We start from the raw sequence: 16,937 nt of genomic DNA, 5'->3' as shown, positions 1-16,937 counted from the left end.
ATGGCTGGAGTGGAATGGAATGGGATCCCCTAGCTGGCAGCCTCTTTGAGGGAGAACTTGTAAACCATTCCCAGTGCCTGTCATATTCCTTTAACTCTTTGTCTTGAACACGCAGTCACATGGGGGGGGAGATGGGGTGAGGGGGCTTTTGTGTGACTATGTTAATAAAATGATCTGCCTGGCATGAGTCTGTGTGCACCACTGCCTCTGCTGGATAGAATCAGAACTGCTGGTCTGTGAGTCATAGACCCTTCACTGCCCATGGCTCCTGAGCTAGGAGGATCTTTGTTCTAGCAGTGATGGAGCTGCAGAGTTCAGAGCGCCCCCTCCAAACGCACACATGTGTGCTCAGACATGTGCATACCCACTCTCACTTGCACACTCACGTGCAGGCACATACACATTTATTCATAGAATCATAGGGTTAGAAGGGACCGCAAAGGTCATCTATTCTAACCCTCTGCCAAGATGCAGGATTTGTGTGTTCACTTGCACACTCACGCTCGTGTTCACTCACTTGCACACATGTGTGAATTTGCACAGTTGTGCGGGTGCACTTGTACTCGGTTGCACTCTGTGGATGCACACTCACACTTGCACACTCGTGCATGCACACACTCGTGTTCACTCACATGCTCACACTCATACACATGCATGTTCAATCATACTTGTGTGCATGCCACATATGTATGCACACGTTTACACATGTGCATTAATGCTTATGCACACACACACACACATATACACACACACCACGTGGCTCTCCCCCACACACCAAAGTTTTGGGTTTGTTCCAATTGCCCTAAAATTTCAGCACAAAGCCGGGCTGAATCAAGCCACTGGGCTCGGGCCAGTTGCATCGACAAGCTCTAATCCGGCTCCCCTGGGCTGGCTGGGAAGCAGGGCCGCAGCTCTCGGCTCAGTGAGCCTTGCAGCTAATCTGACCAGACTTTCAGGTTGATGGCTCATCCATGGCCCCTGAGGCTGATTGACATGGCTGCTCCCTGGGAGGTGGGTCTGTGTGCAGCGAACTATGGTACAACCTCTGGCCTCCCTCCCTCCCCCAGACCCTGCCCTGCTAAGTAGACAGTTCAGCCCCCCCCGTAGCAGACCAACACTAAGGAGCCCCCATGGGCGAGACGATACAGTCTCCCATCCCTTAGCGTAACCAGCTCCGCTTGGGCCACTAACAGGGCTTGAACCGAGGACTTTCAGGGCTCAAAGCAGGGAGCAGCAGCCAACCTATAAAACCTCTTCCATGGACCAGACACTGAAGGGCGACAGTGAGACGCTGTCGGGGCTCCATTCGCTGAGAACGGCGGATGACTCATCAGCCGCACACAGACCCACCTCCCAGGGAGTAGCCATGTCAATCAGCCCCTCCCTAGAGCTGCAGGGACCTTGGCTAATGACACCAGCCTTGTGCTGAAATTTTAGGGCTAATTGGAACTAACCCCAAACTCTGGTGTTTAGGACAGGCAGGACACGAAGGACAGGACTGGCTCCCGTTGAAACGGCCGGGGGCAGCGGTCTGTGGTTTGGATGGGGGCACTGGATGTTCTGGTCCTGGTTCTCCGTCTCAGCTAGGCCCCGCCAGGCCATGCTGGAAGTGCAAAGGGGGCTTAAAGTGGGTCGAAACAGCCCCCAGAGAATCTCCCCTGTGCGAGGGGCCTCCCCGTTCCAGCTGAGTCAGGCCAGCGTCTGGAAGTGACACGGGGCATGACCTGCATCGCTCACCTGGGCACTGGGACTGCAAGGGGCAACGGGAAATCACTAGCAGCGCGGCTGCTAATACTGTGATGGATGAGCCCAGCTCCCGAATGGAAAAGGAAGGACATTTACTCTGCCCCCCCCCCGACTTACAGGGATGTTGCAAAACAGGGTGGGAAACATTGCTCAGCTTTCCCCGCCGTTGTAGCAACCTGGCCATCCATCTAGCCCACTTTTCCCGCCAGCCTGGCCCTCTGCTTGCCATGCTCTGGGCGGCTAAACTCTCACTGTCCCCTCTGAGGGCAGTGCGGGGGCCCAGGGCCTGGCTTTTCTAAGAACAGATGTTCAGAAAGGCTCAACACACCAAGCCAGTGACAGGTCACTGCCTCCAGTCCTGAGCATTATCAGGGCCTGCTGTTAGCTCTGCCAAGAGAGATTAAAGTCAGGGGAGGTCTGCAGGTAGGAGTCCGGAACCAGGTGAGAAACTGAGGCAGGGTGACTGCTGTGCTGAGGCCCGGCCAGCCCTATGGGACTGACCCTGCTACCCTCCCTTTAAACTCAGGTGATTCCGTGTGTGATCTTCGCAGCCCAGCCCTCCCTCTGCCATTTAGACTTGTAACAAAGCCTTGGGTTGACCCAGGTCTCCTAGCGAGCAGCTGTGGGGTAGCTCTGCTGAGACCAATGAAGTGATGCTGATATAAACCACCTGAGGATCAGCCCCACTCCTCAGAGCCCTGTGGGAGCTAATCCAGCCAAGGGAAAGCAGCTGAATCCTTCTCCCAGCCAGGGGGAGAGTCACCTCTCTGTGATGCTTTGAGGGTATTTAGTTGGAGGGTTTAGGCAGGGTTGGGCTTTTCCCTCGACCAGACCTGCACAACAAGCAGCCCGGGGGCTGCATGCGGCCCACATGGGCTCACTACGCGGCCCGCGGAGGGTGAGTAGGCAAGTGGTAGGTAAGGGAGGGGGGCTGAAGAGGCGGTGGGCAGTGGTGGGGGGGGGCCTGAGGAGGTGAGCGAGGAGTCAGTGGCTGACCTGTTCTCCTGATCTGGTCTGGCTCCCATCCCCTCTCCAAGGGGTGCGGCTGTCTGGAGTCACACCTCAGTCATTCAACAGGGCAATTGATTACAAAGTGGGGGGAAGAGCTTATTCTACTTCTAGCAAAAAGACATTTTTCTTTTACCTTAATTATACTACCTTAGGGGCCTGCTATAACATATTACCAAGGTTCAATACCACTGTTTTTGGTGGGACAGCGCTGGGGAAGGAGGGTTTGTTTCCGTGAGGTGGGCGGTGCTGGGGAGGCCGGTGCTGGGGGTGTGTGTGTTGTGTTTCGGGAGGGCTTGGCGGTGCTGGGGGGGGGGCCGGCAGGGCCAGGGGGGTTTGGCCCTCAGCTGTTTTCTTTGGAGTAATATGGCCCTCGCCGCTTTACAAGTTGTGCAAGCCTGCCCTAGACAAATTACCCAAACCATCAGCAGAGATCAACTCTTGCTCCCCTTCAGCCAGTTTCGTCACAAGGCAAAGTATGTATCTTCTTCTACGTAGACCAAATGCAACTGGGAACGATGGAGAGGGAATAAATGAAGCCCCCCCCCAATGGCTATAAAAAAATCTCACTGGGGGAACTCAGGGCTGGAACAGCTGGGGGCTGGAATGAGGGGCATCAGCAGAGCCAAATGAAATTAATGGGCAGCAGGTTTAAAACAAATAAAAGGAAGTTCTTCTTCACGCAGCGCACAGTCAACCTGTGGAACTCCTTGCCTGAGGAGGCTGTGAAGGCTAGGACTAGAACAGCATTTAAAAGAGAACTGGATAAATTCATGGAGGTTAAGTCCATTAATGGCTATTAGCCAGGCTGGGTAAGGAATGGTGTCCCTAGCCTCTGTTTGTCAGAGGATGGAGATGGATGGCAGGAAAGCGATCACTTGATCATTACCTGTTAGGTTCACTCCCTCTGGGACACCTGGCATTGGCCACTGTTGGTAGACAGGATACTGGGACTAGATGGACCTTTGGTCTGACCCAGTACGGCCATTCTTATGTTCTGAGCCCAGGGGACACAGAGGTGGGGCTACGGGTGAGGCCTGAGATCTGCTATCAGAGCTGTGTGCTGTGAAATCTGCCGACACGACCACCCCCGCTGATGGAAGAAGGGCCACAGGGCCACTTCAGAGCTCACAGACACTTGGTCGTCCAGTCTGAAATCCTATATCTTGCAGGTTCACCCCGCATCCTGCCCATTAACATCCCTGAGGATAGGGAAGGGGAATGAAAAGGATGGAAAAATTAGGTGAGATCCTAAAGAGAAACCCACCAGGAATATGCAGGAAGTCAAGGTAGGCAGAGTGCTGTCTTTGAAACATTCTCTAAATGTTTTAATGTTTGGGTCAGGGTCCTATGGTCCATCGCATCACGCACACTCCCTCGCCAGGGCTGCTCGTGAGACAATCTGTACAAAAAGATCCAGCCCCGCTCCAGCAATCATATAAATAATTCCCACTGAATTCAGACGGTCACAAGATGCTGCAGTTAGATTAACAGCAGGCAAAAGCCAGGTTTAGACAAGAACGAGGCGTAACAGGGATTTAGTGTTTCTGTCTCAGCACAGAATCTGCCCCGATGAGTTAAACTGCACTGGTGTAAATCCAGAGGCACCCCCCCGCCTCCAATTGGCCAGATTCTGATCCCAGATACACTTTTGCGAATTGAGTCGCTCCAGTGGAACTGGGCCAGATTCTGATCTCAGATACACCAGTGCAAATCCAGAGTCAGCCCACTAACTCCAGCGGCGGTGGACCGAGTCTGATCTCGGATACATTGGCACACACGGAGCCAGTGTCAACCCACCTGGCGGGTGTATATCGGCATGACTTGGGCGGAGTTTTGCCAATTTACACCAGCTGAGACATGGCCCACTGACTTCAGTGACGTTAGGGCCAGATTCTGGTGTCTGTGGATTTGCTCCACTGAAATCAGCACAGGACTCCGGCTTCCCCAGGTTGCCCAGAGATCACAATCCAGCCTAGGTCCCGTAAAGAGCTCAGACGTTCAACCAGGCAAATCCCTCCTCCCCTGCAACTTCCTTCTCTATAAACTGGATCCAAAGCCCATTGAACTCCATGGGGAGAACCCTGGTGGCATCAAGGGGCTTTGGGTCAAGTCCGTAGTAGCCAGAAGTCCGTCGCCCCATGTTCAGTGTATACTGACGGAAGGGATGATCTGGTGAGGTAGTCACAATTCCAGCTGGAGACATGCTCAGCCCCTCTGAAATCCAAGCCCTTCACTGAGTTAGTTTAACAGAGTTCCTCCCTCCCATCTCCAAGATCTCAGACCTTAAAGCAAGGCTGAAGCACAAGGTAAGACTAATTAGGCAACCCAAGCCCTGGAACTAGAGACGTCTGCTTTCTCTCCACTCCTGTATTGCCATTCTGTACAGGGCGTATTTTTAGAGGCTATCTAAAGAGATTCGGTACCCGGGGCGAGGACAGCGGTGTGGTACGCATACCACTAGGTGAACGAACAGGTTATGGGAGACAGCGAAATGGACGGGATGTTTAAAGCAGCAGCATCCAGGCAAAAATCGTGGCTCCGATCCTGGAATTGGAGCCATGTGGCCGCACCCTCCACTGACTTCGACAGGGAGGGCTGGATTCTGACCTCAGATGCAGCTGTGTGAATCTGGTGCAAGCCCCACTGAGCTGAGCGGTGTTGAGGCCAGATTCGGAGCGTGCGTGGATCCAATGGCAGGATCAGACCAATATATTGATAATATTTAAATTCCTTCCTTGAAACCTCACGGTTGCAGGAAGACAGGAAGAATTGCTCAGCTGTTAGGGCGCTAGCTTGGAACTTGGGAGACCCAAGTTCAATTCCCAGCTCTGCCACAGACGCCCTGCGTGACCCTGGGCATGTCACTTAGTCTCCCTGTGCCTCGGTTTCCCCATCTGTACACTGGGGATAATAGCACTGCCCTATCCCACAGAGGGTTGTGAGGATAAATACATTAAAAAGATGCTCCGACACTGTGGTAAGGGGATCAGGTAACTAAGATAGATGGGCGTGTTCCTATGGCTGACTCCCCCTCTGCTAGGGGGGAAGTTTGGCCTGCTGACCCCCACCCCCGATTCCCCCTGCTGTGGCTTGGCAGACTCCAGGGGGCAGAGGTCTGGGTACGCAGCATCCCCTTCTCTAGTGGTGCTGCCTGCAAGGTGTGGGGTGAGTAACGGCTTTGCGGAGGGAGCGAAGGGACCGATCAATTGCAGATGTGTTTCCGTCGCCCAGCCCCGACCTGGCTTGGTGCCGTTATGGGGCGTTGAGGGAGGGGACGGGCATTTCCCCCTGGTCAGAAAGCAAAGCGGATGGAGGGGCTCGTGGCTCCGTGGCGAGTCCCGGGCCAGCTCCCAGCCTGCTCTCAGAGGCTCACGCAGCACGCTCGCTTCTCCTCCGGGGTCTGGGAGGTGCCGTGGGGGTTCTCGCTGGAGAGCGACACCGCGTTGTCCTGGGGGCTTCTCTGCTGCTGCTTCTGCACTTTGTTGAAAATGTCTGGAAGAGGGAGTGATAATGAGGGATCCTGGAGTGGTAACCCCCACTGGGTAGTGCTTTGTCCCCCTCGAGCCGGGGCTGGCCCACAGACAGAGGCTGGTTCAATTCCCAGCTCTGCCACAGACGCCCTGCGTGACCCTGGGCATGTCACCTAGTCTTATTGTGCCTCGGTTCTATTAGCCACACCAGCTCCTGCTTAAAGGGCTAGCGGTCCCGTGTTCAATCCCTGCTGGGGCTCGGCATAATATGGGTGGATCTTCAGGGTCTGCTAGGTTTTCAGTGTGGTGCAGGCCCACAGAGAGAAATGTGGGGCCCTGATCCAGCCTGTTTGTTAGGGTCCTACCTCCTCCCATTTCACTTTATTTCCACAGACATTTTGGGGCCTTCCCTAGCCCCAAGCTCAAGGCCCTGGTACGATTGTAGAAAGTGACTACGGAAAAGTTACTTATTTGTTCCCATAAGATGAAAACTAGGGGCCACCAAATGAAATTAATAGGCAGCAGGTTTAAAACAAATACAAGGAAGTTCTTCTTCACACAGCGCACAGTCAACCTGTGGAACTCCTTGCCTGAGGAGGCTGTGAAGGCTAGGACTATAACAGTGTTTAAAAGAACTAGATAAATTCATGGAGGTTAAGTCCATGAATGCCCCTTAGCCAGAATGGGTAAGGAATGGTGTCCCTGGAGTGTTTGTCAGAGGGTGGAGATGGATGGCAGGAGAGAGATCACTTGCTGTCCCCCTTTACGCCCGCCCCACATCAGCCCTGCTTCGGGGTATTCTTTAGTCCTGTCCCCTTGAACCATGGTGGAAACAGGCAGCATGAGGGTAACTCCTTGCCCAAACCCACTCCCCAGCCGTCTCTCTCTCCAGAGGGTCACATGGTGTTTTCTCCCAGCCGCTGAGCTTTACAGCTAGGAAAAACCCCAGTCTAGCCCAAAACGGGAAACCAGTTGGCCTAGTCGTTAACCTGCCCCCCTTGGTGCAGAGAGAAGCTCCGGGGGCAGACAAATGGTCTGAATGGGCCAATGGGCTGGTGTGTCATGGCAGGAGGCGGGACACCGGATTCCACTCGGTCTCCTTAGCGCTCCCTGGTGGTGGGGCAGTTGTCACACGGCACCTTGAGCTCTTTCTATGGAGAGTTCACCCCTCTGGGTGCTTCTCCATCAGCCACCCCCAGAGCGGGCTCTGCTCAGAATCCAGCTCCCCGACTCCATGTTCCCCTGCCCCCGGCGCACCTCTCAGTATGGTCTCGAAGGCCTGCTCGACGTTCGTGGAGTCCAGCGCGGACGTCTCGATGAACAGCAGCCCGTTGTTTTCTGCAAGGGGGTCACGCAAGAGGCATGGGGACCATGGTACCATTTGGAGGTAGCTCCAGCTACCCGAGCATCCCTCTTCCTGCCAGAACAGGGCAGGCCATTGGCCCATCTAGCATGGCATCTTCCCCAGCTGAACAACACTGGGGCATCAGGGTCAGGGAGGGGAGAGTACCCCCACCCTGATCCCCACCCCCCCAGGGTCCTATGGGATCAATACTGAGCACCCCCTACTGAGCCCCCACCTCCTTGCAGCCTGGCACCCCTTGGTCTATCACATTACGGACCCTGCTTAGCTCATGCGGGCCCAGCACCATGAGCTCTGGCTGGAACGGGAGGCTTTCAGGACGTGTTCTCGGGGTGGGGTAGCAGAACCCAGCGGGCGCTGGCTGTCTCGGGGTGGGTCCTCCCGGGGAGGCGGCTCCATACCTGCAAACATCTTGGCCTCCTCGGTCGGCACCTCGCGGGCCTGGGCTAAGTCCGTCTTGTTGCCCACCAGCATGACGATGATGGTGGCCTCGGCGTGGTCGTACAGCTCCTTCAGCCAGCGCTCCACCACGTCGTAGGTCTGGTGCTTGGTGATGTCGAAAACCAGGAGGGCGCCCACTGCCCCCCTGTAATACCTGCCGAGAGAGAGCGGGCGGCCTTCACAACAGGGCCTGAGCCGGAGCCTGTCACAGCCACTGCCTCCAGTGGGGTCAGACCTCTTTGGGTGTGTCTCCACTGCACACTAAGCCCAGGCTCTGACTCGGTTTGAGCCCAAGTCTCTCTTCCGTCCACACACAAATCCGTCTGACTCGGGTCAGCGAGCGCTCAGGACCTAGGTCCAGGGACTCTGCTAGTGGGGAGGGTCAGAGCCCGAGTCCTGCTGCACCTTGGGTCCAAGCCCTGTCAGTTTGCTGTGTGGACACAGCTCAAGCCTCAGACCTGAGTCAGAAGGTCTGCACAGGGCAGTGTGGACGCGTTAGCAGGGCTGTGAGACCCGGGTCCAGCAATTGGAAGCCCAGGTTTACAGTGCAACACGGACGCTCAAGCACAGGCTTGGAAACACCGAGTCCTCAAGGTCAGGTCCCACTGACCTTGGCTCACTATGCAGTGTAAACATACCCACAGTGCGTCTACCTATAACCCAGCACTGCTGCCCCAAGAGCCGGCCCACAGAGTGGCTAGCGCATCCCTGTCCTCCCTCCCTGTGGTTGAGCTATTAGGATAACAACCTACTACTGCTGCCAAGCAGTGGAGTCACTCCTTTAACTCCACCGGTAGAGAGCTGTGCTGTGCCCGTGGAGGGCTGGGGTTCAAATGCTACCGGGCATCAATCACATTCAAATAAACACCCTGGTGTTGCTGACTTTTTTCCCCTTCATTTTCACAGTAGTGTCCTAAGCCCGTTTTGCGCGCATGTAAATGACTCAGGAAGGGCAGGGCAATGGAGAATCAGGCCCTGTAGCTTCATTTGGGTGATAGACACACTCCATCCCACCTGCTCTAAGGGTACCATGACTCCTCTAAGCGGGTGGTTAGCGGTGGGGACCCACCCCAAGATCTTTGGCTCTAAATGCACAAGCATCTACCACCTGAGCTAAAAGCGCTGTTAGCTCAAAGACTGTAGCGGACTCATACCTCAGTGTGGCCCAGCCACTGGAGGGAGACAGTGAGCCATGCCAAGTATGGGCAGGTCACAGACAATAGCCCCCCGTGCCACCCCCGTGGAGTTCTGCATTCAGAGGCGCCTGCCTCCCCTGTGGAGCCGCTCGTGCCTAGGAACCGCTGCCGCCATCGCCACCCCTCCCGCTGTTGCATCGAGCCGCGCGGCCCGCTTACGCTGAGGTGATGGCACGGTAGCGCTCCAGCCCGGCGGTGTCCCAGATCTGTGCCTTCACCATGGCGTTGCCCACCATGATGGTGCGGGTGGAGAACTCCACGCCGATGGTGGTGCGGCTGTCGTGGTTGAATTCATTGCGGGTGAAGCGCGAGAGGAGGTTGGTCTTCCCCACGCCGGACTCTCCAATCAGGACCACTAGGGAGACAAGAGGGAAACTCCTAGCAAAATGAGATGCGAATGGCGATTGTGCACCAGGGATCCTCCGAATCCAAAAGCACAGGAAGATGGAGAATCCTCGTGAGCTGGGAGCAGTACAGGGCATATGACACCCAGTTGTGGTGTTCTGATTCCAGTAGAGAGCTATGGAACATGACTTTGACTGTAAGCTCTTTGGGACAGGAACTTTTGTTATTGCGCCTGTCACAATGAGGCCCTGATCTATGATTAGAGTTTCTGGTGCTACCGCAGTATAAATAATCAACTGCTGCATCTAGGAACATAGCAATTGCCACGTGGGAGCAGCTCATGTGTCCATTTAGTCCAGTATCCTGTCTCTGCATTAAGCAGTTATGGGAAAAACATGCCCATAAGGAAAATTTCTTCCTAGCCCTCATCTGTTTTGTTTTTCCATATGCAAGGAGCAGATTTCAGTCAGAATCAGATCAAGGAAACCAACCAAAAAAGAAAGGACAAAAGGAAAGTCCCTTATGAGAGAGAGCACAGGGTATATGGCTCCTCTGTAACAATCTACATGGAACTGACTTCACAACAGTTGCTGTCTCTGCATTCAGAGAGAGTTCTTAGAAATACGGTGGCGCAGCATACAGAAAACAAAAGTTTTCTAGCTACACACACCATTGTAGCCACATGATATGACTGCCACTGCTGTCCCAAGTCTCACAATTTTACATCAACTCTTGAGATATTTGGGCGAGCTTAAAGTCCCAGCTGCTGGAGTCAGCTGACTTTGTGAGAATCTCAGCTTTCATCTTAAAAAAAACAAGGAAGTTTCTAGCCCTCGTGTTGGTGGAGAAAAACTAGAAAACGTGAAGCAAATGAATCCAGAAGACAAATAAAAAGAACCCCCAAAACTATTTATTTTAAAAATCTCAAGATTTTAAGCCAGTCATGATTTTGAGGGCCCGGCTCATGATTTTTTGAATACTTGGGGTTGGTGATTCTGGATCACCCTAGACAACAATCACATTGTTTGCTGGAACTTTTCATAAAATACCCCAAATTTCTTTTGCTGGGCTACAGTTTTCCTTCTTTTCATGCTACAGCCTCTTAACACACCTGTATTAAGCCAAAGTGAAAATAAAACCTGAGAGCGCTTTCTCTCTGCCTCTCTATTCTAAACAGCAACCGAAAAACCTTTATGGAAGATTTGCCTTTTCTTATGGTGCTGTATCTTCTGATCACTCCTGTTTTGTGGAATGCACTTGAATTTTCCAGCACAGAGCCAGGAATGTTGCTTAGTATCTAGGGGTATGTGTACAGAGCAGAAAAATACCTGCAGTAGTGCGTCTCAGAGCCTGGGTCAAATGACTTGGGTTCATGCTGGGGGACTAAAAATAGCAGTGTAGACGTGCGGGCTCCAGATGGAGCCTGGGCTCTGAGACCACCCTTCCCCTCCACCGCACGGGTCTTTTTTTGTGGTGTGGACACCCTATCGAGCTACGGCACTTTTTCTGGCCCCCATTACCTACCTGAGTGCCTCACAAGCTTTAATATGTTTATTCTCACAAGCCCTCCTTGTGAGCCCGGGCAATGCTATTATCCCCATTGTACAGGTAGGGAAACTGAGGCACGGACCGGCTAAGTGTCTTGCCCAAGGTCACATAGGGAGTCTGTGGCAGAGGAGGGAATCATAGAAATGCAGGGCTGGGACCTTGAGAAGTCATCAAGTCCAGCGCCCTGAGCTGAGGCAGAACCCAGTAAACCTAGACCGTCCCTGACAGGTTTTTGTCCAACCTGTTCTTAAAACCTCCAGGGATGGCAATTCCACAACCTCCCTTAGAAGCCTGTTCCAGAGGTTAACTACCCTGAGATTTAAAAGTTTTTCCTAATATCTAACCTAAATCTCTCTTCCTACAGATTTAATCAATTACTTCGTGCCCTGCCCTCAGTGGACATAGAGAACAATTGATCAAAGTCCTCTTTATCACAGCCATTAATACATTGGAAGACTATCAGGTCCCGCCTTAGACTTCTTTTCTCAAGACTAAACAGGCCCAGTTTTTTTAACCTTGCCTCACAGGTCAGGTTTTCTAAACCTTTGATCATTTTTGTTGCTCTCCTCTGGGCTCCCTCCAATTTGTCACATTTCCTAAAGTGCTGGACACAGGACTCCAGCTGAGACCGCACCAGTGCTAAGTAGAGCAGGACAATTCCCTCCCATGTCTTACCTACGACGCTCCTGTTCATACACCCCAGAATGCTATTAGCCCTAGTTTTGCTTCTCACCAAAAAGGATTTTTGCTGTGTGTTTCAGTTAGACGTTGAAGATCCCGCCCATTCAAACGGACGTAACCTCACTGTCCTGGCTTTGTCTTTATTCATAGTTACTGGGCCTGATTCTCCCATCAAACTGCGTCATCAGTGACACCAGTGCCGAACAAGTGCAAAACACCTCCCATTCTGAGTCAGAAACATTTTACACCCCACTTTGCCCTGGCGTAAACACCTGCATGAGGTTCAGGAAGAATCAGACTCATCATTGTCTTTTTACAGCCAAGAAGGATCATTCTGATCCCCCCCCCAGTCTGACCTCCAGCATAACACAGGCCATAGAATTGCACCCGAGGGCCAGGACAGTTTCTGAGTAACTGGCCCCACCAGCTGGGACTAGGCGGTAACAGCTGGGTGACTCCCTAGGCAAATAGGTTTTGGCTGTTGGCTTTCTAACAAATCGGGTCCTCCATCTTTTTTTCCTGTCCCTCCCCGGACTGAGCCCATCTGGCCTCCACTCCCTACAGTGAGGGATTTATCTTCATGTCAGCCTGCCTCTTCCTGCAGTTGGCGCTTTGCTAATGGGCGTCCTAGGTGTGTGCATGTGTGTATGTCTTTTGTCCAGATGGCTTATGTAGTAGATATTCCACCCAGGTGGCAATGGAGACAGTCTCCACCCTGTTCCAAGCCACCCTGCAGCTGAGCTGAGCTGTGTCCGCTCTGTTTGCAAAGCAAGCCGGTAGCTCTGATCTTTTGCTCCGTGGGGAAGGGGGGCAGCTAACCCTGCAGTGGCTGCTTGAAACCTGGCTAAAGGATCCCGGCTGAGCTTGCCTGTGCTCTGATACTGTCAGGCCGTGTCGCTCGCTCATGCAGGTGTGGCAGGCGGCAGCGTGTGCAAAGTCTGCACAAACACAAGCCTTCCCGCGCCGTCGCAGCTGTGTGAGTGGGACATTAAAGGGCCAAGCAGCCATTTGTCTCCCTGGCTTTGTTCTGAAAAGGACACCCCCAGTTTAAAATTCATGTAGCTAATCTGTGGCTGCCTAGGGTGGAACTTCATGGTGACCCTGGGGACAGAACTCAGATTCCCCCTGCTGCAAAATTTCAGGCCCCTGGTACCCAAGCTAAAGGCAACTCCTCATTAGCGCCTGGCAATATAGGGCCTGTGACACACAGTTGAGCTGTTCTGATTCCATTCAGTAGTGGGCAGGGACACATACCAGAGAGGCAGTGTTAGCCAGTGACTAGAGCACTGGACTGGGAATCAGGAGATCTGGGTTCTTGGCCCAGTTTTGCTGGTGTCCTTGCCCAAGACACCTTCCCCTTCGACTAGCTTGCTGTAAGCTCTGCCCGGCAAGGGCTGTCTCTTATTATGTTTATGTGCAGCACCTAATGTACTGAATACAAGTGATGACACACACATGGGCCAGGTCATTATAATATTTCTAAACCCTAAATTGCTTTACCCACAATGCTAATGACAACTCCCGAGATTACTGAAGCAGAATGACCTTTAAATGCCTGATGTACTTTTCCCATTTAAGCTGCTTGGACAATATTTATGTTTTGCATTCCACCAGTTAGCTTTTCTTTGCCTCTCCTGCACTGTCACAATTCCACACCAAAACAGTTTTCTCTGCTATTATCAGCACTTAATTCCTGAGTCCTACATAACTCCTGGACCATATGAGGCAGCAGCAGTGCTGGGAAAACCTTCCTGGCCCTGGAACCAGGCAACACAAAATGAAATAACAGGTTGGGTTTGGTCCTGCTTTGAACAGGGGGTTGGACTAGATGACCTCCTGAGGTCCCTTCCAACCCTGAGATTCTATGAATGTAAGTTACACCTCAGCTGGGATTTGAACCTGCTGCTCAAGAAAGACCATTCAGAGGCTGAAGCTAATGCAAAATGCTACAGCCTATTTATTAAGAGAAGTTGCAGGTTGGGAGCCCATCAGTCCATATTTCATGACCAGCACTTGCTCCCAAAAAGCTTCTGGGTGGAATTCAAGGTGTTGGCTTTCACTAGCGAGTATCAAAAATTTTCCATCCAAGTTGCTTTTCTCCAGAAAGTCGGGGGTTTCGATTAAACACACATTTTCACAGGAAGTGTTTAATTTCTTCAAAAATCTTTGATTTTTTTTTTCTTGTTGGAAAAGCAAAAAAATGAGAATCTTTGGGCAAAATCCAAAAATGTTTTTGGACAACATTTTTTCAGTGTTTTGATGAAAAATTGCAATGTTCAGCTGGAAGTTTTGAGGATTTTGTTGTTTGTGTCTTTTCACCATGGATGGCCCCATTCCTTTTCCCCCCTTCCCCCCCCACCACAGTCTAGCTCGCTCTAGTTTTAACCTATCAAGGTTTGGGATCCAATTGCCAGAGCAACTGTCCTTTTGCCAGTGAAATATGCCATAGAGAACCAGCTAGAAAATAGTAAACATTTTCCTCAAAATATTTAGATTTTTTTTAATGTAAAAATTTTTTCCCTGCAAGTAAAATTTTGGTTACAAAAATTGATTTTTTTTTTCCCCCAGGAAACCAAAACATTTTCCTTCTGGGGGAAAATGAATTGGTTTTTGGTTTTTAAAAAATGTAATCTGTTCTGGCTTTTGTGGCAATGCCAGTTACTGAACGCAGCCTGAGCCAGATTAGAATAAACTGTTCCCTAGAGGGGTGCGATCCCGTCAGGCCCTGATCCTGTCGCCGGGCCTTACGCTGTGGGGGCATTATTATTTTTTGTGTTACGGTAGCACCTGGAGGCTCATACCAAAACAGAGGCTCCAGCATGATGGGGGCCGTGACTGCACATAGCAAGAAACAGTCCCTTGCCCTTTATAGGGCCTGAGAGGCACAGAATAGCCACAGCACGGTGCATTCTGGCCACACCCCGATCCACTCTCTATAGCCCTTACATCAGCTCCATACCAGCTGGGGCAGCCCCATGTGCAGGCAGGATCCTTACAGGGCTATTTCCTCCGATTATGGCTACCAGCTCCCCATTCTCCACTGCTCCGCACCTCATGCAGGCGTTTGCACCGGGGTGACCCGTTCTGGTTTGGTAGCACTTTGCATGGATGTCAGTGAGCACTCACGGTGCGGTGTGAAGGAGAATCGGCCCCCAGGGTGTTCAGTCTGGACATCCGGACATCCATCAGGATCCCTGCGAATCCCTGGGGATCTGGGTTGCCAGAAGCCCACGTGCTTCCACTGTGTCTCTGCTGTAAGGCTGGCCACATGCAATTGGCCCACCCATCCAGCTAAGCCAGCAGTGACCAGTACCTAACGCTTAAGGGGGAGGTGTCAAACCCCCTGACCGCACCTCGCAATGCAGCTGTCGGTCCAGGCACTGAGCTGGGCTGTGGATTTACTGACAGGATGCTTGGTGGGTTCCCAAAGCCAGTCACAACCTTGCAGTGACTGCGGGGGGAGTGGCAGAGGGGCTCATCTGACCCAAATTCCTGGTGCATCTGCACTGACTTCACTGGGGCTTATACCCAGGCGTGGTGGGATTTGCCCTCAAAGATCCACCACCAAGGACTCCCCACAACCACAAGAGAAAGACCCTTCTGCCCAGCTGCCCTTCTGGATGGCTGCTTCCCCTCCACCCCTTGTTTGTGCTACAGGCCCCAGCCCACCACCGCCGCTCCATCCGGCCTCCCGCACCCACCTCACATCCCATCCATCCTCTGCTCCCCCCCCCGCCCCAGGCCCCCAAGTCCACCCCTTTCAAAAGGCAGAACCAGCCCATTGCAGAACGCGCAGCCCAGCCTGCAACCAGCCACGGAACGGGGGTTCCAATAAAACTCACCCTTAAAGACAAAGTTATAATCCTCCTCCGCCGTCCCCATCTCTCCCAGCCACACCTGGCCCCCTCCGGCCTGGGATCCTCCTCTCAGTCTTTGCCTGCTTCCTTAACAGCCAGGGGGTGGGGGTTTGTTTGATTTTTTTTTTTTGCCACGATCTGATAAACCAGGAAGGTGGAGGACAAAATTTCCTCCCAAGACAGGGAAGTTGAAAGCAATTGGGAGGAGAGTTGCCAGCGGGGGAGGAGACCCACAGGGCCAAGTTCCCTTTGCTGCACCAGCCAAACCAGCAAAAAAAAATAGCCAGCCCTGTGCTTCTGAGGCCTCTTTTCGAAGGGGCCGGGCGGGGAGTAGATCCTTGCTAGGCGGGTTGAAGGTGCAGCTCTGCTGGGCTGGCTGACTCAATGGGGTGTGACCTGGGTGTCGCCGTACAGGTTTGTCAGGTAGTGCTCACCGCCCCCCCCCAGCGTCACATGGCTGCTAAACACACCCCCGCACGCTGCCTCCGCTTGTGCTAATGCTGGACGAGGCAGGGGTGCCAGCTGTGGTCGGACACATCCCTGGGGGTTTCACCACATGACGTCATCGCGAACGAAAGATTCAGCTTTAATTCCTGGGCACTCCAGGGCAATCCTGGAGGCTTGGCAACCCTAGGAGTGGGGATCCGATCCTGCACTTTCTTTGCTCTCCCGTGGAAGTGCCCACGACTTGCAAACTGGCCCAGGCTGCATAAGCCACAGGCACTGCAGTTTATTGATGAGCTGGCCTGTTAGACCCTCCTCCCCCGCCACAGGACCTCCTGGCCAAAGTGCAAAGAGCAGGAGGCCAGAGAGCAGGGAGTGGGAGGCTGAGGATGGAGAGAGGAGCATTGTGCAGGTTGAACCAACTCTGCTGATCTGGGGGCAAGTGCCACAGAAAAATCTGCTTTGCCTTAGATGCTTCTACACCTACCGCTGGCTCGGTTCCCCCAGCAACAGCCAGCACCTGGCTAGTGGCTGATGCCCGGGACTGACTCCGGGACCTCCAGTGTGAAAAGCCCAAGCCTCTATTGTGTGAGCTCAGCTCTGTAGGCAGGGACTGTAGCAGAGGCCTGGCCGCTGTGGCTAGGGCAGAGAGGCCTATCACACACACTCTGGCCTGGGGCTTGCACCGTTTTTTTCCCCTGGAGCACTCCTTGGAGGAGCAGCGAGCCAAGGGGATGTTTATATCACCTGAGACAAGCGACTGAGTATGTGGGAGGAGAAGGAACGAGCTGACAATGACATCCTGGCCAAGGGTGACAAGAAGGGAGGGAAAGAG

The 16,937-nt window shown here is 53.0% G+C and overlaps 1 protein-coding gene and 1 long non-coding RNA gene across 2 annotated transcripts; one reads left to right on the top strand and one right to left on the bottom strand.

Annotated features, from left to right (window-relative positions):
- The first annotated feature begins 2,461 nt into the window (after positions 1-2,461).
- LOC120389960 lies at positions 2,462-12,158 on the top strand. The gene is made up of 3 exons (XR_005590999.1): positions 2,462-2,644; positions 3,927-4,043; positions 11,952-12,158. It is a non-coding gene; the product is annotated as an uncharacterized LOC120389960 (long non-coding RNA).
- On the bottom strand, positions 4,061-15,952 carry RAB25 (RAB25, member RAS oncogene family). The gene is made up of 5 exons (XM_039512109.1): positions 15,644-15,952; positions 9,387-9,582; positions 7,992-8,185; positions 7,485-7,565; positions 4,061-6,249 (listed from the first exon to the last, which is right to left on the bottom strand). Exons 1-5 carry the CDS (start codon positions 15,681-15,683, stop codon positions 6,119-6,121), a joined length of 642 nt encoding a protein of 213 aa, XP_039368043.1. The 5' UTR covers positions 15,684-15,952; the 3' UTR covers positions 4,061-6,118.
- Between the last annotated feature and the right edge of the window lie 985 nt (positions 15,953-16,937).

This window comes from Mauremys reevesii, linkage group 24, assembly GCF_016161935.1.
Source record: "Mauremys reevesii isolate NIE-2019 linkage group 24, ASM1616193v1, whole genome shotgun sequence".
NCBI lineage: Eukaryota > Metazoa > Chordata > Testudines > Geoemydidae > Mauremys > Mauremys reevesii.
The sequence above is the reverse complement of the archived record's forward strand: the minus strand, read 5'-3'. Positions and strand labels throughout refer to the sequence as shown.

What these genes read in the sequence shown, in the direction of transcription:
- RAB25 (XM_039512109.1), bottom strand. Translation starts at nt 15,683, where the DNA reads ATGGGGACGGCGGAGGAGGATTATAACTTTGTCTTTAAGG. An exon ending in GGAGGCCAAGATGTTTGCAG is followed by an intron (nt 7,566 to 7,991) that starts GTATGGAGCCGC and finishes ACCCCCTTGCAG; the next exon opens with AAAACAACGGGCTGCTGTTC. An exon ending in CTTCGAGACCATACTGAGAG is followed by an intron (nt 6,250 to 7,484) that starts GTGCGCCGGGGG and finishes TCCCTCTTCCAG; the next exon opens with ACATTTTCAACAAAGTGCAG.